This window comes from Lethenteron reissneri, chromosome 14 (assembly GCF_015708825.2).
Source record: "Lethenteron reissneri isolate LAM-NWPU_2019-01 chromosome 14, ASM1570882v1, whole genome shotgun sequence".
Lineage (NCBI taxonomy): Eukaryota > Metazoa > Chordata > Hyperoartia > Petromyzontiformes > Petromyzontidae > Lethenteron > Lethenteron reissneri.
Window position 1 is genome coordinate 3,022,250 of NC_083792.1, and position 24,418 is coordinate 3,046,667.

The 24,418-nt window shown below is 46.3% G+C and overlaps 1 protein-coding gene across 2 annotated transcripts; it reads left to right on the forward strand.

Annotated features, from left to right (window-relative positions):
- The first annotated feature begins 1,509 nt into the window (after window positions 1–1,509).
- On the forward strand, window positions 1,510–23,809 carry LOC133342182 (olfactory receptor 52K1-like). 2 transcript variants are annotated; one of them, XM_061551150.1, is made up of 2 exons: window positions 1,510–2,244; window positions 22,807–23,809. In XM_061551150.1, the coding sequence occupies exon 2, from the start codon at window positions 23,013–23,015 to the stop codon at window positions 23,790–23,792; it is 780 nt and encodes a 259-aa protein (XP_061407134.1). In that variant the 5' UTR covers window positions 1,510–2,244; window positions 22,807–23,012; the 3' UTR covers window positions 23,793–23,809. The 2 variants fall into 2 exon arrangements, with proteins under 2 accessions (XP_061407134.1, XP_061407133.1); XM_061551149.1 differs by lacking the exon at window positions 1,510–2,244 and adding an exon at window positions 9,778–9,836.
- The last annotated feature ends 609 nt before the right edge of the window (window positions 23,810–24,418 follow it).

Genomic DNA, 24,418 nt, shown 5'->3' on the forward strand with positions numbered 1-24,418 from the left:
ATGTTCCTTATTTACGATCAAACACATCATCTGTAACCCTTTGCATTTCATTGCTGGATGAACGTTTCTCCCCACGCTGTCGATCATTGTGGTTGTTTGACCATATTTCACCACGCTGGTCAATGCAGCTTTGTCAAAGGGCAGGCAAAGGTCTGGCACCAACATCATTCACCACTGGTGTTAGTAGTGATCAGGAATCGAACATAGGTTTCCGGGTTCGTAGTGCAGTATGCTAACATTTGTGCCATCACTCCAACCCTACAATACTATAAACTGTAATTTAAATTCAGTGGGCTCCTAAAGTAAATGTGACAGCATAATTCATGTGCAAAATAAGGTACTGAAAATATCAGTAGGGCTTTATGAATGATGATAATGTCAATGGCGAGGATGACAATGATGATGCTCATGATGATAATGACGACGACGATGATGATGGCAATGGTAATGATGACAGTGAGTACGATGTTCATGATGACAATGGTGATGACGATGACGACGATGATGACAATTGTGATGACAACGATGTCAGTGATGACGATGTTCATGATGACAATAGTCATGATGACGATGATGATGCCAATGGTAATGATGACAGTGATTACGATGTTCACGATGACAATGGTGATGATGATGACGATGATGATGACAATGGTGATGACGACGATGATACAGTAATGACGATGTTCATGATGACAATGGTGATGATGATGATGCCGATGGCGATGGCGATGTTTAACGATGACAGTGATATGACGGCGATGCGATACGACTGTACTGGGAAGCGATGTCCCACAGGGAGGATAGCTGCTCGCGGTTGAACTGCAGCTCGCCCGGCACGGACGCAGGCAACGGGGGTTTGGGAGATGGAACGGTGACAACAACCGCTGAGGGCAAAGCAGCTTGAACGGGAGCCGCCCATTCACAGCGAGAACCTCGCGATGATCGGTGCCCGAGACGGGGGCAGTGACCCACGGCCACACGTACACAATATAGATCATGGTCGTCACCATAGCGCCGACGGTGGCGAGATGTTACCTGCCTCGCCTAGTTTACAGGAGGTCGTGGGTTCAATTCCGACCCTGCCGCCTGCTGTGTATTTGGAGTTTGCGTGTCTCTCTCTTCCCCGTGGTCGCGTGGATTTTTCTCCGGGTCCAACGGGTTTCCCCTCCACATTCAGAAACATGCGTTGAGAGTATTTATTGGCCATACATTTATACATGATAAGCCACTTTATTGAGCTATCATTTGTGGCCAGGTGGCTTCTGAAAAAGAGATATACAGCTCAGTGGGCCTTACCTGGATTAATAAAAAAAATAGTTCGTAGTTTTTGTTTATGTAGTTTATAAAGTTTTGAGTGTTATTCCCCGCACAGGCCTGCTTTTTTTCTTTGGGCTCTCCGGTTTCCTTCTACAAATTCGTCGCTGGAATTGACGAGTAGAGGGCTCTTAAACTCTACTCGTTTTAAGACTGGTGGCCAGTGTAATGATAAGAGAGCCGGAGAATTATGGTCATGTAATGGGGTTCGGGTGAGCACCCTAACTGCTGCATTCTGAAGTGCATTGCGGCTCTTGAAATATTGAGTTTCTTGCCGCATTCGAAAAAAAATGTCTCTACTTGTGTTTTGGTTGCCGACCCCTGCACTACGCGAACTCTGGTCTCTTTCACGGTCGAGGGTCCCTATGACGGATGCATTCAATTTGTGAAGCAACATTAACTTTTTCCCCGTTATAGCTCGTACAATATTTAATCTTGAGCCACCGTTTCGCAGCCTCGTTCAGTAAGAGGCCGGATTATCTCGAGTTATTCCGGCCATCTGTGCGTCGACCCAACTAACGCCCCTCTTCATACCCTCTGCGCAAGTCGCGTTTCCTTTTTGAGCTGTCACTCAAAGCGTGCGTTCTCTTCAGTATTCTCGCCATGCACTGCCACGGCGGCTCTTGAATCCAACATCCTCGCCACATCGGTCTTCGCGGCAGATGAAAACTCTCCATATCAATCGTTCAGCACATTCACATCCTGCTTAGCCGACAGCGGCTTAGGTTCGCAACAGCCAACGGGTGCGTTGCAAGGCTGGGCTCGGTGAGAAATTAAGCATCGAAGTAAAGCCACTCTCGAGCGGGATGATGAAGTAAGGCGACGGGACACAACGACAGCGCCGAGACCCGGGAGAATACTGCGAACTACAGAGGAGAGACAATGCCGGTTCGTAGGAAGAAACCCCGGGGCCCTGCCAAAGGAACGGTGAGTTGTCCAACACTGGCTAGTGGCAGCCCTCAAAGCAGACAAGGGCTGCTCTTCCTGAGATCCTTTATGGCGGCGTTCTTCACTAATATTCAGAGGTGGGGGGGGGGGGGGGGCACTTTCGCCTATATGACGTCAGCAGCGTGAGGGCCGCCACATTTGTAACTACTGTGGATTTATCTTCTTGGTTCTTTCGATAAAGTCACGTAGAAGGGAAATAATAAAATTATAAAAATACAACATTATAAAATACAATTCCCACGACGTTTCGGCCACAACGCAAGCAGCCGTCCTCAGGTGAAGAACAGGGCTGTCGGAAAGACAGCGTCTGAATGAACACCACCAAGCTTGGCAGCGTATATTTAAGCTGGGTTAGGGGAAGAAGGGCGCCTTGACAAAGGAATTTGCATATCAACAGAGGGATTTAGCATATTTATGGAAAAATGCAGACATGGGATTAGTCACTACTTGTGGAATGTGTAGGTGGTGGGGGAGGGGGGTCTCAAAGTAATATTATGCTGTGGATTTGACAGCAGCGCGATGATGATGGGGGCGTTTTCACTCGTTGTGTCTTGTCAGGGTGCCGCTCGTCAGGGGCTGCACTTAAGGCCACCAGGGGCCGCCAATGGCCGCCAGTGGCCCCTGGTGGCATCGCAATGAAGAACACTGCTACAGGGGGTGGGGGGGCCCTCTGTACGTTTAATTTTTGGACTTGACTGTTCCACCACCACCACTACCAACCATGTTCGTCCATGAAATACTTATTGGCAAATCTGCGCTATACTTAAGCTAATTCATTAGCCCGATTGTCAACTCCAAGAAGCCTAAGACGTCCATCTGATTTCCTGTTAACTATCCCAAGAACAAGAATTGGAATTGGTGACGAAACCTTTGCCGTTGCAGCACCGACGTTTCTGGAACAACGACCTTGTTTCATCCCTTAACATCGTAAATAAATCTTCCTTCAAGCAGATAATTCGTGCTGGCTACAACCACATTTGCAAATGTGGTTTGTAACCTTCGTACTAATCCCCCTTGTACGGATAGCTCAGTTCGAATGAGCCATTTTATTGAAGGACTGCGTCTTGTCTTGGTGTGGTCTGGGACTGTTCTTGCTGTTGTTTTACTGCATTGCCCAAGCTGGGGAATTGGTGTACTTATGCGATGTTAACTTACGTATTTTATTTAGTGATTTATTTATAGTGATTCACTTACCTGTCCGATACTTTGCACTCCTGTGGGTGTTTTTTCATTGTTTGTTGCTGTAACTTTATGACCCGCCCCGACTGGACATCTGTCATAAAGAGCTTCATAGCTCATCGGATTTCTCCAGGATAAATAAGAGATTCTGAAACCCTCCACTGTTGTTCACCTTGGCCATTGCAGTTCCGGTTTTTAAATGCGACTTACGAATAAAAACGAAAAGTACTTTTTTTTTATTTCACCACATAGCCAGGAGTGACATACAAAGATGCCATGGCTTTAATGACTAAACCCGACAGGATTCCTAATTAAATTTTGGGTCAGGTCGCGTGAGTAAGATGTGTGTCATCCACCCTTCTCCACCCGACGCAACCAATCAATAAAGTTGTCACGTGAACAGCCGCGCCAGATTATCACTGCTTCAACACCACCGGTACGTTGGAGAGCTGTGTCGGGTGGTTGAGAGTGTACAACGCAAATTCGACTTATGCATTCAGACCCAAAATTACATTATGAATCACATTACTGGTCGCGAAAACTGACGCGTGTTAAATTCACACTTTAGGATTTAGCGCAACCATTGTAACGCCACATGTATTTGTTTGAGAATCAGAATATTTATTTATATTGGTGCAATCCGATGCGCTGTGAAGCTCTTTTTCACAGATCTCCAGCATGGCCACGGGGTCAGAACGTTTATTGGGGGTCCAACACGCGAGCCCCCCCCCCCCCACCACCTTCCCCCTTTGGGCTGCAACCACCAAATCCCCGGCGTGAATCCAGCCCGGATCACGACGGGGAGAGGCCCTACGAATGAAAGCCAAGGCTGAGGACGTTCGAGAAAAGTGAAAGAGCTGCAGAATGTCTTGAGTACTGGGTGTGGGACCAGCACCACTGCAGATTGATTAGGAGGGGTGGGAGGGGAGTGAATGAAAGACTGAACGAGCATTAAATCTTGACTTAAAGCTTTCGTGACTGCAGGAATTAATATTCTTGGGTCTTTCGGTAAAGCCACGTAGATAGATCAAATAATAAAAAATAATAAAAATAATAAGAAGAATATCGCGATATTTCTCACCTGATGACGATTGCTTGTGTTGTGATCGAAACTGTCGTGATATTGTCATTGTTTGTATTATTTTTATTCTGACAATTTTATATTATTTAATCTATCTCCCTGTGGCTTTACCAAAAGACCCAAGAATATAAACGAGCATTCTTCATCGCAAGGCCCGCGGGCCACTGGCGGGCCCTGGTGACCTTTAGTGCGGTCCGTGACATGCGGCTCCCGACAATACACAACATGTGGAAACACCCCCACCGTGCTGTCCAATCCCAATGGTTTCAGATGTGTGGGGTCCCGCACACGGATGCTTTATCGGCGAAAGTGGCCCCCCTATCAAAATGAGTGAAGAACACAGCTGTAAACAGACTAAACCCACTTTATCATTCTGCTCTTAGATTTGCACTGGATGTTACCATACAGAGCCCACCATTGTGACCTCGACTTACATTCCAATCTCATTTGATGCGAGAATAAATCTACATTGGGTCCTGGTTCATCTATAGAATCATTATTAGCAAATCTTGCGCTATACTAATTAACACCATTGTCTGAGTCAATATACCTAAGCCATCCATCTAATTTCCTTTTGGAACAACCTTGTTTCACCCCTTAACCATGTCACTCTTCTGTCAAAAAATATCCTCAAACAGGAAATTAGTGCCAGACACAACCACATTTGCAACTGTGTTTTGTAATTATGAACCTTACCCATGTATCGGATGGCCAATTTTAAAATCGAGGGACCGTATTGTTTTGGTGTGGTCTTGGATTGTTATTAATGTTGTTTTGCTGCCTTGCCCAAGCTTGTATTTGGTGTTGGCAAATCTTCAGGAATTTGTTATTGTGCAATTTGTATTCGCATACTTGATCTATATTTATTTATTCGTGAATTGCTTCACTTTTCTTTATCTTACTCTTGCATCCTTTTCTGTTGTTGATTTAACTCGCTGACCCACTCCTACAGGACATCTGTCAAAAAAGAGCATCACAGCTTCATCAAATTCCTGCAGGATAAATAAAAATTCCGATTATGAAATCACGCATAATCAATTAATATTGATTTTAAAGCTCGCCGATACACGCATCGAATTGCACGTGTAGTGTAATAGCGCTGGCTGGTGGACAGCATTGGCAGCTGTGGTGGCATACGCCGGTGAGCACGAACACGGTGTGTGTGTGTGTTGGTAGAGCGGAGGAACTAGGGCAAGGGTCACGGAGGACCCCGTCTGGAGGCCCTTGGAACCTGCTAGCGGGTTCCAAAAGGAAGGCGCGGTCAGGGCTGGGAGCATAAAAGAGAGCCGAGAGCGGGGGGCTCAGGGCTGCCGGTTCTGGGAGTGGACTCGTCTCGTCGTCGCTGTCATCTCGTCGCCGTCGTCGCTAAACGGCTCCGCTAGATATTGCGCTACGAAGGAGAGTAGTTGGCTATCTCAGTCATCACCGTCAGTGTTAGGCGGCTAGTGTTGTGTACGGGCTGGGCTGAGCTGCTGTGGAGAGTGTGCGGACGAGACTGTGGAAGTTGTTAATAAAGGAAGTGCCTCCTAGAAACTCTGTCTCTGAATCGTTGACACTACACATGTGTTGAGGTGCAATTGACGATACGGAGGCAGGTCTTCAGGTAAGGGCTTGCGTCGGATATTTATCAAGGGTTTAGATAACTTCCTCAGGGGTAGGGGTCCTTCACACGACCCTGCACTCTGTCTGTTCCTAGCTCGGCTAGCTCCAGGGCTCTCTCCCTCGAGTCGGATCGGGGGTTCAGCCAACACCGACCAACTGGGAAGAGCAGCACCTCCTATGACTACCGCCGGCTTCTCTCCAGACTCCTTGAGCTCTACCCCTGGGTGGCTCTTCGACCGTTCTCTATCCCGGGCTCCCACAGTGACCCCACTTTCGTCACGGTGTCCCCCTCAAGTACCTAGAGGAGACGTGATGTCATCGCCCCGCCCAGCGCGCATGACGTCACGCCCCATGACGTCACCGCACTGTACAGCACGCATGACGTCACGTCCCCATATTACTCCTCTACACATGTAAGAGCGGACGTTTATTTTTGTTAGTTCGTTCGTTAGTTTCTCGGTCCGCTTGTCCTGGTGAGGATCGTGATAGCAGCGTATTGAGTAGGGCGGTCCGGACCTCCCTTTCCCTGGCAACAGACTCCAGCACTATATTACTATACATTACTATACACAATTATACACTATACACTACTATACACTGCACTACTATATATTACTATACACTATTATACACCATACACTACTATACACTGCACTACTATACATTACTATACACTATTATACACCATACACTACTATACACTGCACTACTACACACTACTATACACTATTATACACTACTACACTACACTATACACTACTACACTATAAACTATCTATACACTACTACACTGCTATACACTTCTACACTATAAACTATCTATATGTAATATGAGAATATCCGGCTCACTGACGTATCACACCTTGTCATGGTGATTGGCTCTGCCGGTCCTGGTTTACAGCCAATGGGGGAAGCCTGGGGGCGTGGCCCTGACGTGATGGAAGGGTGACAGCTATGGAGATTGGTTCTGCTGGCTTTGGCCTCAGCCAATGGGGAGATGAGTCAGGGGCGTGGTCCCGGGAGCTGACGAGGGAGCCTTGAAGATTCGACGCAGGCTAACGAGGATTCGCTGAAGCGTACCACGTGACCCGGGGATTAAATAGGGGTAGAGAGGAACGACATGGGGTCAGAACAGGAAACCAACGGAGGAAGGAGCCACGCGAGAGCGGGGCTCCGAGTTGCCACGTGGCAGTGCGTCTCTCTCGGTCTATCTGTCCCTTCACATTGTCTATCAGCAGCGTGAAGTAGATGTAACCCAAAGTGAATAAAAGACGGATTCCAGAAGTCATCTCGAAGAGTCTTATTACATATACACTACACTATACACTACACTGTTATACACAGACTCCAGCCCTTCCTGGGGAATTCCCAGGCGTTTTCAGGCCAGTCGAGCGACATCGTCCTGCCAGCAGCAGCGTGTCCTGGGCCGGCCACGGGCCCTTCGCCCAGTGGGACGTGCTGCCCGGTAGAGTCCCATGGGGAGTCTACCAGGGGACGTCCTTACCGGGTGCCCAGAACCACCTCAACTGGCTCTGATAGCGATGCTCTACGTAATGGGGTTAAATCCAACCCCCTGCAACCTTTAGAGACGCATTCACGGCAACGTTAAATGTAGATAATCGCTTCGTGAATGGGGCTGTCCATAAATGACGTCACGCACCTGGGGGGGGGGGGGTCAGACATTTGTGACGATGTGTGACGAGGGGGGGGGGGTGAGAAATGTGACGTCACATCAAAATGCGCAACTTTAAATAAATATATACAACACGTTCTACTTAATTAAATATACTTTGTAATAAATGTTTTCTCCTACAACATCAGAGTGCAGCGCCATATTAAATACGCACTACAATGACAATAGTTTAAAGCGTTTTGAAGCATGTTTTATTTTGGGGGGGGGCAGAGCTTTGTGACGTCATATTTGAGGGGGGGGGGGGTCTGACTTTTTGTGACGCTGTGTGACGACCGGGGGGGGGGGGGGTCAAAAATCGTCGAAGATCGCGTGACGTCATTTATGGACGATTGGACGGCCCCTTTCCCGTGCTGTGCCCGCGAGTCGATTTCCTCTCCCGTGTTTCCCTGCACCTGACTGACAACTTTTGTATTTGCCTTTGACCAAAATAGTTCGACAGGCAGATCACACGCAGAGCTACCTGGTACACAGACACATTCTGGCTTAAATCAACAAAATAGGTGATGGAATAAACTTCGTTTATTTGTTTTTGTTTTTTCACCCATTTAGTTATTCTTTAGCAATACAGTTCGACTGTTGTGCATTTTGTTGTCACCGAGACATTCCATAGTGACCCATTGCCTGCCATATGCAATCAATGATATTTACTCTTTGGTTCTTTCGGTAAAGTCACGTAGGTATAAAATAAGATAAATTAAATCACGACGTTTCGGGGCAACACAAGCGTCCGTCATCAGATGGTAGCACCCACAGCAATAAGCAGTTGCTCATACCTACGTGACTTTACCGAAAGAACCAAAGAGTATGGATTCCTGCAGTCACGACAACTTCGAAATCTAGATTCAGTTATCTTTACATTGAATATGTTTTTAATATTTAAGTTTTTTACGGCTGCCCGCAAGGGGAGCCAAAGAGCTGCAAGGGGGAAGCCAAATAGCCGGAACCGCAGGTTGGCGACCCCTGTTCTAAACTCCTGGTGTTTGGTAGAGGATGTCCCCAGGGCTCATCGCTGCTGCCCCGGCTGCCACGGGTGCCCTTGAGGCTCATTGTTGTTGTTGTTGGTGTCGAGCCCTGATTGTTTTGTCCTTGGCTGTGCCAAAGTTTCTCTCCTCTCTCTCTCCCCGTGTTTCCCTGCACCCCCCCACCACCACCGCTCTTTCTACTGCAATGTATGTTTGAACAAAGTGTCTTGAGATGAAATTGCATTTCCAAGACGTGTACACTTAACGTTGTTGCTGTCGCCGTCGTTGTTGCAATGTAATCGCGTGACATTTAAACTTGGTGGTGCTCCCTCCGAGTAAAATTTCATCAAAACTCAGGTTAGAAATATAAAAACAGAACAAAACCCAGTGGGAATTCATTAAAAGTTAAGGCAAAGTGGTCCACTGCTCAAACAAGCACGGTACTATACCCACCTCTACTGAGAATCCTAGTATTCCACATTCCACAAGTTTAAGGTCTGATTATTATTAATTCTTATTCACATCCATTTTGTTCCCCGCTGATTTCCCTCAAAATAAAACTGATTAAACCCTGAGAGCTGATCATCGGCTGAATTCATCCTCGGCCAGGATTATAATTTCAAATCGAATGCTCTTGCCTCAGTGCGATCCAGCTGGATGGCTCTGTGTATTATTTATGACTCCGATTTTTTTTCTCTCTCTCTGAATTCTGCTTTCGGTCCGGATATTGCCACGTGTAACACTCAATCGTGGTTATTTGCTACGCATCCAACGAGCAACTGATGTAATTAACTCGACGTTCAACGGCTCATTTATCAGAGAAATTTTAATTAATCCCGAAATGAGTCGGCAAGTTGCGGCCAAATTACCGGGCAGCCCAGGAGGTGGTTCGGGGCCTGAGTGACTTTGCCTACCCACAGGGCAGGCGCCCCTGGACACCCCTGGCGCCCTCTATATAAACACCACCCGGCGAGGCGCAGGGTGGACGAAGCACTCGGAGCACTGCAGGTCGGCACATTTTAGAGGGAGATAAGTTTGATAAATATCCTCCAAGGTACGTAAAGGCTGTCGAATGTTTGAGATAAATTAAAATGGGGGGGGGGGGGTTTTTTTGGCGTTGGTTGCGCCGGCACAAATAATGACTCAAAGCGTTCGTTAATAATACTGTGTCCAGAAAAGAAGGACCATTGCCTGAAATGTCATGTTTTTACGAGTGTGTTGTTGAGTGTTTGTTGTTAATGTTTCAGGTGAGACGGAATTTCCACTGTGTTCTTTGGGGCATGCGAGACGTTTCGCTTAATTCCTTTTGAATAATTTTGACACAAAAATTTTGTTCAATCGTAAAAAAAACGTATCGCCGCTAATTTTATCCTCACTAATATTCCTGTAAAAAAAACTATCCTCGAGTGTATAGTAAGGTAAGTGAAGGTAGACCTGAGAAGCCGCTGGTTTTATCGGCACAAGTGAAGAGTCGGCAAGCTTTTGATGCTCGCACGACAACAAAGCTGCAAATAAATACCGTTTTCAAAACGCATTTGCTGTTATTCTCGACTCGCCGATATAATCTCGACCAAAACATTCTACGGGACAAAAATCACTGTTATGTAAAATTATAATCATCACAGTGATGGAAGTGTGGCGACGAAACCCAAACTATGGACCATAGAGCAATCCCATGGAGACATATATAGATACATAAAGACTTTTGGAGATGCATAGAGATATGTTAAACAGACAAGCCACAGTGGAACTGTGGCCATGCAACCCAAACTGTAGACCATGTAGTAAACCTCTGTAGTCTGCGCTCCTTCAACAGACGAGGAACAGCAAAACGACACGAACTCTCTCCTGAAGCCCTTGGTCATGGCTAGCAGACCGCGACATTGTCATTCAGCTCCTCCTGAACATGTTGCCAAACGCGAGAATATAATTATTCTAGATTTGAAGTTTTCGTGACTGCAAGGATCCATACTCTTTGGTTCTTTCGGTAAAGTCACGTAGGTGAAAATAAAAAAAAGAATAATTAATAAATAAATAAATATAGATTACACATAAATAATACATTTTATTTTATACTTTTATATTTTTAATTTTCACCTACATGACTTACCGAAAGAACCAAATAATATAATCATTCTAGAAATAAATTTCACGAAGACAAACATCCTCCGCGTAGCCTTTGACAGACTGTTGGGGCAAGTGCTGTTTGCAAGCAGAGCTATGCACGAAGGGGTGGGTAGCCAGCACTACGCCCGACCGCCTTTGTCTCCCTAGTGGGGATGTTTCAACACTGCACTAGGTACTCATTTGAAGCTGAGCCGACCTAGGGGAGGCACAAGATTAGTTCAGATATTCGTCACTGATTTTGGCCGTGAGCGGGAATCTAACTCGGGTCATCGGGTTATTAGTGCAGCGCACTAACTGCTACACTACCGCTCCCCACATTTCACTGACTATACAATAATATATTTTTTCCTGCCTCAGCAGTCCGCCTGCTGTATTTTTTCACCTGAAGACGATTGCTTGTGTTGCGATCGAAACGTCGTGATTTTCTTATTATTTTAATATTTTTCTATCTATGAGACTTTACCTTGAAAGACCCAAAGAGTATGCATTCCTGCATTCACGAAAGCTTCAAGTCAAGATTTATACAATAAAACATGCATGTTATTCCATAACATTCATCGGCACATATATAAACACAAACGGTCGCTTAAATTAAAAATCGTAATTAGTTTATTTTGGATTACATCATTGTGTTGGTATAATGCCATTTTTGTTTTACTATAACCCTCCACCACCCGACAGAGCCAATCAAATTAAAGTCATCACGTCATGGGCAAACGTGCCGATTGATTTGGTGTTTCGGAAAAACCGCTGGACCGTTAAAAAGCAAGTGGTCCGCTTAGTCAGACTGGCAGGCGCCAGCGACTGGACACGTTAGTTCTTTCCAAGCGCATTCCGCTTGTGCGCGGCCGTGCTTTGAAACGGGAGCACAATTTACGTAAATTTCACGCATGATGGTGTTTGGTAGACAAAAGCCAAACTGTAGATCTGTACGATATGTTTACGTTAATCTATTTCCTCACCCAGTGAGAACCGAATACAACAACAAAAATCCATCAGGCATGGACTCAGAACCATCAAAAATATACATACCTATTATTATTATTAAGCTTGTTTATCCAGGAAAGCCTCACTGAGTCTCAATAATCTATTTTCAAGAGGGCTCTGCCAAGTTTTTCCGTAGTCGGCAATGATGCTGGTGCTGTGTGTAATCCCAACTGAGTGATTGGGATGTTTGGCCTATTCCAGTTACGTTGTTTGTTTGTTTGGTTATCTATGGGAGGAAACGGAAGAACCCGCAGGAAACCCACGCAGAACAGGGGAAGGAACATAGAAACTCAACACAGAGAGGCACCCGAGTCAGGAATCGAACCCAGGCCCCTGCTCGCTGCGAGAGTTGCCACGGTGTTGCCATCCCGCCGTCCAACAATTCCACACATTGTTGAAAACTGTTTCAGAAAATATTTGGCGATGCTACGTTGGCACAGTGGTGCACGAGCACAACACGCAAAAAAATCACTCAACTCATTCGTGAATAAAGGCCCTTCTTCATATCACACGATGAAAGAGGGCCTTTGACCATTGCCCGAAACGTCACCATATAGATAAACATCCGGGTTTCGACTTCAGTTGGTTCGTCTCCCGTCAATCCGCACTTACGGAAGGTCGCCAATTGCCACAGCCGCGTTGTTACCGACAGTGATCGGAAACGCACCTCCGGCGCCACGGTGGCGAGATGCTAACTACCTCGCCTGGTATACAGGTGACCGTGGGTTCAATCCCGAGCCTGCTGTATATTTGGAGTTTGGATGTTCTCCCCGTAGTCGCGTGGATGTTTCTCCAGGTCCTCCGGTTTTTCTCTCACCAATTTAGAATCAACACGCGTTTCGAGGATTTGGCTGCTATAATACATTTGCACGTGATTGGCCACTTCGTTGAGTTATCATTTGTGGCCAGGTCGCTTCTGAAAAAGAGCTACAGAGCTCAGTGCGTCTTACCTGGTAAAATAAAAAACGGTGTAGTGAAAACGTTTTTTTTATGGGCACGAGGTGCTGACTCAGGCGCTGCGGGTTCCGCGCACAAACGAACGTACGGAACGTCGCCCAGTCAGTCTGCCTCTCTACGCAGGGCTCTGGTGCTAAGCCTCTGTGCGTTCTTAGAGGTTTTTCTTAAAGAGTTTTTTTATTTTATGTCATCCTTAAAAATGGCTGATGAAAGGGAAGGTCAGTGCTCCAGTGATGGTGTTGAGAAGAAACGTCGCAGAAAGGCCATGACTGTTTTCAGTCCAAATAAGCCAGGAATTACGCAGAACAAAGGAGAGAACTCTCTAAAAGCTATTATTGTGTTTTTTTGGTTTTTCGGTAAAGGCACGCAAGATAGGTTCAAAGAAAATAACAAAAGAGTAACAAAAAACTACGACGTTTCGATCACAACACAAGCATTGTCATCAGGAGGAAATATGAGGAGCTATTATTGTACTTTATATATAATTTGTAGTTGATTAAATCAACTATTTGTATTCATATCTTGGTCAGGAACGTAATCCCCAATTGTATCATTGTTTCTGTTTCTGTGAGAAAATCTGATGTACGTCCAAGGACCGCCTGTATTTTCTTTCCTCTTTTGGCAGTATTATTGTTCAGTTTTTGAAAAATATGCGTGTACATATTTGTATAAGATACCGAAATGCAAGACGGGTAATTAATTTGAGGCGTCAAAGCATTCCCGTGCCTAGAGGCACATTTTTATGAAGCTCTGCATCCAGTAGCATAAACCTTACTTACACCCGGCTAAAGCATCGAATTACAATCAGGAGGTATGGCCCTGCCGAGACTGACAGGGATGCAGGTCTCAGGGAAATGTCTCAAAACCAACCACAAGAATTGCAGTGAAAATTGGTAGTCATAGGTTGTTGTTTTTAAAACTAGGTCAAAGGTGATAGGTAGCAAACAGTTCGTTATAGATACCATCGGTCCCGAGTTCCTTCAGGTCAGAAGGAGACCTTAGACCACTCTATACGACGCAAAGGTCACGTGAGTAAATTCTGTGGCTGACTCACGGCCGGACGGCGGTGGCTCGGCAGATGTCCCGTGATCCAGCATTGTGGAAGGCAGCGAGGCTTGGTGGGTCACACAAAATTACAAAATGTAGCGAAACTCGCTTCGAATTGGCGTCGAGATGCCTGTCTCGGCAAGCATAATACGGCACAGAAAAAGTGTGGACTCATATAATCTGTGCCTTTCTGTATTGCAGAGAGTGTTGCTTCCATCTACGGCAGGGGCTTTCTCCAGGCGTTCTCGTTTCATGCCACACTCAGTAAAGTATAGAGAACTGCAGAGCATTGCTCTGGGCATCGGCACACCGCTTGACAGCCTTCCGGGGTACTGGTCTGTGGTTTTTACTCAGCGATTTGCGAGATGCAATTTGCTTGAATTTATGTTGATGCAGATAAAGTATTAACTAAAAGTTCCGCTTCGTGGTGATATTTAAGTGACATAGTTACACATTTCGTCCGTCCAATCGCTTCATAAACTCTTGCACGAGTTACGCTGGTGCCTCTGGCACAATTTTCTCAAGGCTGCGCTTTCAGTTGTCACTTTCCATATAAATACAAAACAAAATCGTAATTGCCTAAACCTCCGTAAGCCTCCTCTTATTTAGAACACGTGTTATGATCATCATCATTTTCTTGGTTCTTTCGGTAAAGTCACGTAGAAGGGAAGTAATAAAATAATAAAAATTAAACATAATAAAACATAGAATTGTAATGTATTACTTGCTGTTAAAAACGTAACTCAGCTTATTGTAGAGTATAGTAAGTATACTGATGGTGCTATGCAGTTTATACTTTAGTTTTTTATGTAGTTTTCTACGTGGTTGTTTAGTAACTGCAGCTACATACTATTAACATTCCTTTCCTTTGTTAATGCTACTCCCTGCACCCTCCCTTGGTGCTGCTGATCCTGCAATATGCATGGGCATAATATGACTTTGAAACCCCCCCCCCGCCCACCTCCTACGCATTTCCCATGAATATGCTAAATTCCTCTTGATATGCACATTATTTTTGTTAAGGCGCTCTTCCACCTCCAACCCAGCTTATATATAATCTCCTAGCTTGGCAGTGTCTCATTCTTCACCTGAAGACGGCTGCTTGCGTTGTAGCCGAAACGTCGTGAGAATTATTTTATTTTATTATGTTTTATTTTTATTATTTTATTACTTCCCTTCTACGTGACTTTACCGAAAGAACCAAGAAGATGAATCCCTGCAGTCACGAAAGCTTTAAATCGAAAAAAAAAATCATCATCATTATCATAACGACAATAATAATTTGCACTTATAAGGAGGAGCCCTTTCACAAAAAGCCTCGGGGCGCCGCGCGTGAAAACAAGAAAGATAATAAAGAGAGAACCGGGTGGCGAAATGACAGCCAAAGTGGAACAAAATTAATCAGGAAACAAAACCAATTACGATTTAACAACAGATTATTTGCCTCGCTTCAAACCATATTAATAAATCAAATTCATAAATAAAAACTATGCAGAAACTGTTTTCTTTTTGGCATTTTATTAACATATTTTTTTCAAATCGTCATTTGCATTTAAATGAGGTTATTTTTTTCACGTGACAGACATTTCTCCGAACGCAATCTCGGCGACAGGCAGGCAGGTCACTGGAGTTGACGTCCAAATCCGAGCGACGATAGGAAAAGGACTCGGGCGAGCGACTTAAACAGCAGCTGTAATTCCAACCATTGGGAGCATTGATTCAGCAACACTGACCACACCGCCCTCAAATCCACATATCAGCTACTCGAGCTTGAACAAAGTTCAGCGCATTTAATGGAGGTCTCAGCCAAGTCGCCAATGGCTGCACAGTACGTAAATATATCATCAGCTCTTCAACGTAACGAGGCAGAAAAGTTCTACAAATTTCAATTGAAATGTCAGGAGGGGACAGCCGTGAGATGAATACGTGCATCAGATAAATAATGAATCGTTAAATATTGTACGGTACATTAATTCAAGTGGAAAGTCGTTGTTTATACGTTACTAGCTTGACTACCCGGCTTCGCCCGGGACTTGCATTCACGACGCCCGGCCGCCTTTGTCTCCCCAGTGGCGATGTTCACACACCACACCAATTACTCGTTTGAGGCTGAGTCGACCTACGGGAGGGCCAGGAGCGGTTATAATAATCGTCACCGGTGGTGGCCGTGAGCGGGAATCGAATTCGGATCGCCGGGTTCGTAGCGCAGCGCGCTACCCGCTACACTACAATGCGTGACGCTTCCACATGCGCGGGTCACATGACAGATTTGACGTCACAGCTCACTTGCCGTGCAAAATATATGTGCATTATTGAGCTCCCCCCCAAACAAAATACAAAAGTGTATTTTTATCATTTGTGCATGGTGTACAGTCTGGAAAGTACCCACATGGCAAATTTCAAGTTTGTTGCATGTCGGGAAGTACACTAAACATTCATGAACAGCTTTGCCTTTTATATATATGGAGGTGAAGGGGTCATGTCAAGTATTGAGTGAAGGTTCTGGATGTAGCAAAGCATCCGTTAAAACAGAGCATTACATTTAAGATACCCTCTCTGGCAATAGAACAGGTGTTAAGATGTTTAAAGACCAAGCTGAAACCTTTTGCAAGGAATCATGTCTGCATTAACCACATATTCTTGTGGTAAACATGCAAACAAAAAAGATGCTCTGGTAGTATATGCATTGTCTTTGAAATTGATTGGTCTACACCAGAGACAGCTTTCTTTAGAGTCTAGTCTCAAACAGTGTTAGACCAGAGGATGCCAAGAGGCGAACAGAAAGGGGAAAATGTATTCTCTATAAAATCTTGACTAAATCTTTCGTGACTGCAGGAATTCATAATATAAGAATATACATATATTTTTTCCTGCCTCAGCAGCTCTCCCACTATATTTTTCACCTGATGACGATTGCTTGTGTTGCGATCGAAACGTCGTGATATTGTTATTATTTTTATTTATTTTATTTTTCTATCTACGTGGCTTTGCCGAAAGACCCAAATAATATTATTCTCTATTCTTATATTTTGATACTGGCAAGGGAGGTCCCATGATTTAAGATACATACTTAACAATAACTAAAATGTATATCATGTATTTTATTTATCTATCTAAGATCCACTACAGGGTGCCTTATATGAAGCCTATTCTGAAAAAAACGAATTTTTGGGTGATGCCACTGCGTTGGCAGTGTTGCACGAGCACAGTTAATGAAGACAAACTCAACACATCGGTCAATCAAACTCTGGCCTGAAAATAACAACAAATATATAATGGGCTACATTTTGAGAAAAAATTGCACTAAACTAAGAATCATACAGCATCCACCCACGAACCGCACATTCCCTTCTCACAAACCACAGGGGGATTTACCGATGTCACGATGTGATCGGGTTCCAAAATAATTTCGGACGAAAATATGACAATGCTAGCGGAGTGGTAGTGCAGCGGTAACAATGCAGCGATATCCCGATGTACGTCTCCCCCTTTTCTGTCGTTTCGCAAACACGGCGTCACTTGATCATTAACACCGCCACCAGATTTGCATCGCCTCCACCCCGCACTCACGTCGCTGACAGCATCGTCGTCCGTCCCTTCTCGTTATCTGTCGCCTCTAAACCTTCGCCTCCACCACGTGACTATCCCGCGAATCCCTTCCATTGACGCCCTTTCGATATTCGTCGTCGTCACGCCTTTCATGAATGTATCCCCCCATGTAAACCGGGGTATTGCTGTCCTATGACCTGGGTTTGAGCGACTCGAGTTCGATTCCTGGCCACGGCTAAGGGAGTGAATGTGAACCGGCCTTGGGCTACCTCCCTCTGAGCCAACCCGCACTGACCAGCCTGGCGAAGTGTCGTCAAACATCCCCCACGGCCCTTGCGGCGTGGGGAGGCCTTCGTTCAGTGGATTGCGCAAAGGGGCCGTGCGATGTTCAAATAATAATAACAAATTCTTAGGTTTTTTCGGTAAAGTCACGTAGGTAAAATAAAATAAAGATAAAAATCACGACGTTTTCGGATTTTTATCTTTATTTTATTTTCATTAATTTTGATGTTTTACCTACGTGACTTTACCGAAAAAACCTAAGAATATGAATCCTTGCAGTCACGAAAGCTTCAAATCTAGAATTAATAATAACAATTTTAATTTGTTCAACAGCTTCATCATCAGCGCCTGCCAGACGTGGCTGGCGAGAAACCAGAAGTGGGAGGGGGCGGTGTGCTAGATCGTGGTTCCAGAGATGGGTCGTATGGGGTAATAAGTTAATAATGTTTTCTATTTATATGGCAGCGTCATTCACGCAAATTGCTTCTCGAAACGCCGTAGCATTTGTAGCGTGCGCAGTTTTTGGCCCGGAGGAGCGGGAAACCAGAGGCAAGCGGGAAGGAAGGCAGGCAGGCAAGCAGAATCGGGTGTGAACAATTATCCAAGCTCTGCAGTGATGTGTTGAGTATTTTAGACGATTCCATTAAGTCGCGTTTACACACACGCGGAAGGCAACCGCAGTTCCCACGCCTTCGAGGGGAGTGACAACAACCGGGACAGTTTTAATAGAAATGGAGTTTAAACCGCGTGGCTGTTCTGCCTTCATACCCTGGCAGGCCAGGAGAAACCGGAGAACCCGGAGCAAAGCCACGTCAAACAGGGAAAGAACATGCAAAAGAGACGCCACGCTGACGAGATGTTAACTACCTCGCCTGTAATGGAGGAGGTCGTGCATGGGTTCGATGCTGACCCTGACGCCTGCTGTATATTTTGAGTTTGCATGTTCTCCCCGTGGTCGCGTGGATCTTTCGCCGGGTCCTCCAATTTTTTCCCCTCCACATTTATAATCACGCGTTCAGAGTATTTGGCTGCTATAAATTTCCACATGATGATAAGCCACTTCGTTGAACTACCATTTGTGGGCAGGTCACTTCTGAAAAAAAAGAGATCGGTACAGCTCAGTGGGCCCTTACTTGTTAGAATAAAAACATATCTTCGTAGTAGTTAGACCTCGTCGTAGTCCCTTGGGTCGGGAGTGAGTTTCACGAATTTGCGTGATCCACCAGCCCTCTCCACCACAGTCCTGGATCAGAGGCGTGCGTCACCACCACCGTGAAATGAGCGGTTGCAAATCCACGCGCATGCGTTGCTTTAATCGACGCAATTAAAATGTTAATATTAATGTGTTCTATCACCGGAAGCCAGTGCAATCGTGCATAACGGAATGGGCTGCTCGAATCGCCTTACTCTGCAGATTTAACCGAGCGGCTACATATTAAACCAGGGGCAATTTACACAGGGTCAAGTCAGCAGGACCGACCGCCGTATAACGGCATCACGATAGCCCAGCCTCGTAGCATTGGGGATGAGGCTGGAGGGGGCTGAGTCCCCCCCCCCCCCCAAACGCTGCTGAAGACTCACGCCCCCCCCCCTCCCCCCCCGCTGCCACCCGCTATTCTAAATGCTTAAGTCGAATTTAAAAATATATATAACTTTGTTGAACTTCTTTCGCACCGTACGTGGCCAAATCGTGCTCGTCAGAGGTTGCGGGAGTCGACCGCGGCCTCTATCCTCCGATGACGCCGGGGATTGTGAGAGCCAGAGCCGAGTGCACGGCGGAAAACAGCAGCGTGGATTGTTGAGACTCATTCCGTTCAGAGGCGAACCGTTGGTTGAAAGTTCGCTTGCCCATTGACTGCGTCAATTTAGATTTGACTGCGGGGATCCATACTCTTTGGTTCTTTCGGTAAAGTCACGTAGGTATCAAAAAGCACAGCAAGAACAATTTCTTGCTGTGGGTTTTCCACCTGATGATGATTGATTGTGTTGCAATCTAAACGTCGTGATTTAATTTATTTTATTTTATACCTACTGCCGCCTTCAGTTGATTTGTACGTCTTTACATAAAGCTTTCGTGACTGCAGGAATTCATATTCTTTGGGTCTTTCGGTAAAGCCACGTCGATAGAATAAAAAATAATAAAAAATATCACAACGTTTCGATCGCAACACAAGCAATCGCCATCAGGTGAAAAAATGTGATATTTTTTTTATTTTTTTTTTCTATCTATGTGGCTTTACCGAAAGACCCAAATAATTAGATTTGGATGTCTCAACCCCTGGAACAAGGTCAGGCCTCTCTGGGTTGCAAATTAGCTCTATTGGACGCAGTGCCGGATGATCCTAGTAGTATAAATAGCTACAGTACATGTAGTAGCTACGGGCCACGCACTTTCAAGGGCCCCGCGCTAAATGCTCTCAAGCTATCAATTCCGGTTCAGTGATTCTGCACTTGCTCTATTACTATAGTACTATACTGCCTTCAACTTTTATGAACGACTGGGTGTTTAAGGTGAGCTATTTGTCATATTACCTAGCTGTATAGCAAATGAAAAAATACAATTACTTTACTATGCAAATACAAATTTAGTATTTTAAAATTTACGTGTTTTTTAAATTTAGGACCCCTTCATAATATTTGCTCCAGGCACTAGCTTCATCCGGCACTGATTGGACGTGACAAAAGCGTGCAAGTCCACGGTCGTGTTTGCTTTGTCGAGGCAAGTCCTCGCGGTTGAAAGATGTTCGTGGTGAAGTACGCACTTATGGTTGAACTTCTTTCGCCCCGGCAAGGCAGCCGACCGCGCTCATCTGAGCGTGCGGGGACGGCAATCGGAGGTGGGAAACGAAGCAGTTGCACGGCAGGCTCGGTTGTGCTGCCGGTGTAGTCGGAGTTTGCAGTCGTGCAAAGGCTGTACAGCTCTCCGATGTGCAAAAATGTTGAGCGTGTTTTTTATTTGGCCCAAGGCAGAAGAAGCCTCCATTAAGTCTCAAGACTCGTTTGCGGGATGGTCCTGCTGCGTTGAGATATTTGGTCAATGCCGTGTGGGGAGGAAAGCCGGAGACAACGCTTCACGCATACAAGCGGTCGTTACCACTCAGAGCTCCGCACAGATAGATTCAAGAATCAACCGCTTGCCTTACGATACGTTGACCACCTCGCAGAATTGTTATTTCCCCCGTCGTCGACGACGCTACCGCTGCTGCTGCTGCGTAATCCCTAACGAGCAGGTAGTGTCTCGTCATTGGAATGGACGGGCCAATACCATTATTGGTTTTTTACCCTTTTATCTGGCAACAAAACTGACACCTTTTTTGTAGCCAGATAAAAGGGTAAAAAACCAATTATCATATTTTTCTACTGGCAAATGAGGTTCCAATGGTGGGCCAATACCAGTTGCATTGTGTGTCTCTGTGTTGTTCTTCGCTGTGGGTGGAAACTAAAGGACCCGGAGGGAACCCACGCAGAACAGAAAGGGGGAGAACGTACGAACTCCACGCAGAGAGGCACCCGAGTCGGTTATCGAACCCAGCCGTCACTTCTTGTCGTGAGGCACGAGTGTCAAGTCAGCATCGGGGGCCCACCTTTGCCGCCCGTCTTGCATCAACAATGTCCGGCGTTTCGGTCCACGTGCAGGAATGCTTAATTTTGTCCGAAGAAGCTCCGAGCACGTGGAGCGAAAACGTCGGACAACGCGCGGCACAACGCGCGGCACAACTCGTGAAGCACATTGGAAGATCGCGGATGTGATTTTTTTTTTTTAAGAGCGAGAGTTTATCAAGTGTCACGCCTCAATCGCGAGTGCACCGTGCTTGCAAGGGCTCCCCATTTTTATTCGTCTACGCCAGCGGTCGGGAACCTATGGCTCGCGAGCCATATATGGCTCTTCTGGTGACGGCATATCGCTCCCAGACAATTTTGAGTTGAAAAAAAAATAAAAAAAATCAGTTTGGAACTGATTTTAAAATACTTGTGATATTGCTTAATACTACGGTGTCATTTTAAAGTAAACAGAAATTAGTTTTGAAGATAAATTTCACGGGTCACGGGGCCTCAACGCCTGCACGAAGCTCAACCTCACCACGTACGAACCAGACTACACAAGGCCATCAGCAAAACCACGCAGCACCAGAAGTCGCATTAAAAGTAATACATATTTAATTTATTATACGTTAAAAATACTATATGGCTCTCAATGCAATATATTTAGAAATATTTGGCTTTTATGGCTCTCCCAGTCAAAAAGGTTCCCAACCCCTGGTCTACGCGCACGGCGAATATAACAACATTCCCTTGAGAATGCTCGCGGCCTGGCTAATTAGATACGTCTATCGCCAAGTGACAACAATCTCAACACATTCGTCAATAACACTGCGGCCTTGAATAGATAACGGACACATTTTGGGCAAATGCTCCTTCTTCACAGCATATAAATAGAGAGTCGAGAGAGATAAGAGTAAATAAGATTGGACGACTGCGCATTACACCATTATCAGAGCCCCGTGATGTATAGCGCCGTCTCCCAACTCGTATCCATTCTATCTTTCTGGCCTCTCTATCTGTTTGCGATAAAGTAGGGGCATTGCCCGAAACGTCGCCTATTATATAGTTACCTGTTTAAGGCCACAGTGTTATTGACCAATGTGTTGAGTTGCTGTTGTTGTTATTAGTTGTGTTTGTGCACTATTGCCAACGCAGCAGCACCATCGAATACCATCCATTGAATTAACTTTACAACAGAGGGAAGGAAACGATGGCCAGGCCAGATGCGGTGACATCAACGGCAGCGGCCATGATTACCTCTTTATCCCTTGGCATATACGTATGTTGAATTTCTTTCACGCCGTACGTAACCAACCGTGCTAATCGGAGGTGCGGGGGAAGGACAACAAACTAAACACAAACACGTAGTTACGAAATAAATTAGTTCGTCAATCTAGATGATGATTTAAAAGTGCAGAGCTCCAGTGGCTTCCTAATATCGGAATGAAGAGCGTTCCAGACGGCCGCATAAGCGCATCTGAAAGCGCGCGATGCGGCGGACGTCTTTGCGCATCGTTTGCCGTGCGTTGCAGGACATCGGACATGGAATCGAACCGATCTGCTTACAACCAGACGACGGCCAGCAACGGCCTCATCTACATGGCTTGTCCGTTCCGCGAACCGGAGAGCTCCAGGCCCCAGGTGTTTCGCCTCCTTCCTCGTCATCTACGTCACGGCCGTGGTGGGCAACCTGCTGCTGTGCCTGGTCATCTACCGCGAGGAGAGCCTCCACAAGCCCATGTTCATCCTGCTCGCCAACCTGGCCGCGGGCGACCTCATCGGCAGCACCACGACGCTGCCGAGAATCATGAACGACCTCATGTTCTCCAACTACATCTCCATCCCCGCCTGCTTCACGCAGATGTTCTTCCTCCATTTCTACATCGGGTTCGAGTGCTTCGTTCTCACCAGCATGGCCGTGGACCGCTACCTCGCCATCTGCCACCCGCTGCGTTACCACTCGCTCATGAGCAACGCCCGCGCGGCGAAGCTCAGCCTCTTCATGGTGCTCGTGATCGCCCTGCTCGTGTTCGGCCTCATCGGCCTCACGGTCCGCCTGACGTTCTGCAAGCCCCGCGTGGTCTTCATGCCGCACTGCGACCACATGTCGTTCGTGAAGATGGCCTGCGACGACACGTCGGCCAACAACGTCTACGGCATATTCATCACGGTGCTGATCATGGGCTTCGGTCTGGCGCTCATCGTGATGTCGTACGCGTGCATCCTGTACGAGTGCTGCAAGTCGAGCGTGCGCAACAGCCAGCAGAAGGCCATCTACACGTGCGTCACGCACCTGTTCGTGCTCGTCATATTCTATTCCTCCACCATGCTGCAGATCGTGCAGCACCGCCTCGCGCAGTACAACGTCGTCTCGGACGAGGTGCGCGCCTACCTCATCGTGCTCTTCTACATCGTGCCGCCGCCCGCCAACCCCATCATCTACGGCCTGCGCACCGCCGAGATCCGCCACGGCATCGTGAAGCTGTTCCGCAGGAAGGTCGAGCCGGCGATGTCGTAGACGCCGGCAGATTTGGGTCGCGCTGCACGTTGACGCTCGATCCGGTGGATCTGTTTGGGATTTGGAGGTCGGCGCCAGGGTGACTCAGAGGTCAGGGTGATGGGCCCGGCAATAGTCGAGATTTGGGGTTTGAATCCAGATTCTTCGGCCACCTGTGATTAAAGACGGGTTTCTCGACTGCGGTTGGTTGATAGTCTCAGCTCGGTCACGAATGAATGTAGAACAAAAATAAATCGCTTTAAATGTGGCTGTCCGGTTTGTGTTGTCACGTTGTACAGCCAAGAAACAACAACGCAGCGCAAGTGCAGTGAATTGATGGTCTCAGCTGGGTCACCACCACCAACAACAACAACCCATCCATCACACTTACACTTATTTTCTGCACAATTTTTTGCTAATGTTCATCTCTGAGAAAATAATCGCATTTAATTCATTAAACGTACATCGTTATGACATGTGACAAACATCGCTGTCGGTGGCTGGATGGCCACGAAGGCACTGAAGCCGTGTAAATAACGACGGGAAACTGAAAACGAGGGATGAATGATAACGTGAGTGGGAGGCGTTCGCGTTGTTCCCGGTGCTGTAGGCGAGGTTTGCCGTTGCGTGTGGTTGGAACAATGTGC

Bases quoted from the DNA above. Each gene is read 5' to 3' on its own strand.
- LOC133342182 (XM_061551150.1), top strand. From the start codon at position 23,013: ATGTTCATCCTGCTCGCCAACCTGGCCGCGGGCGACCTCATCGGCAGC.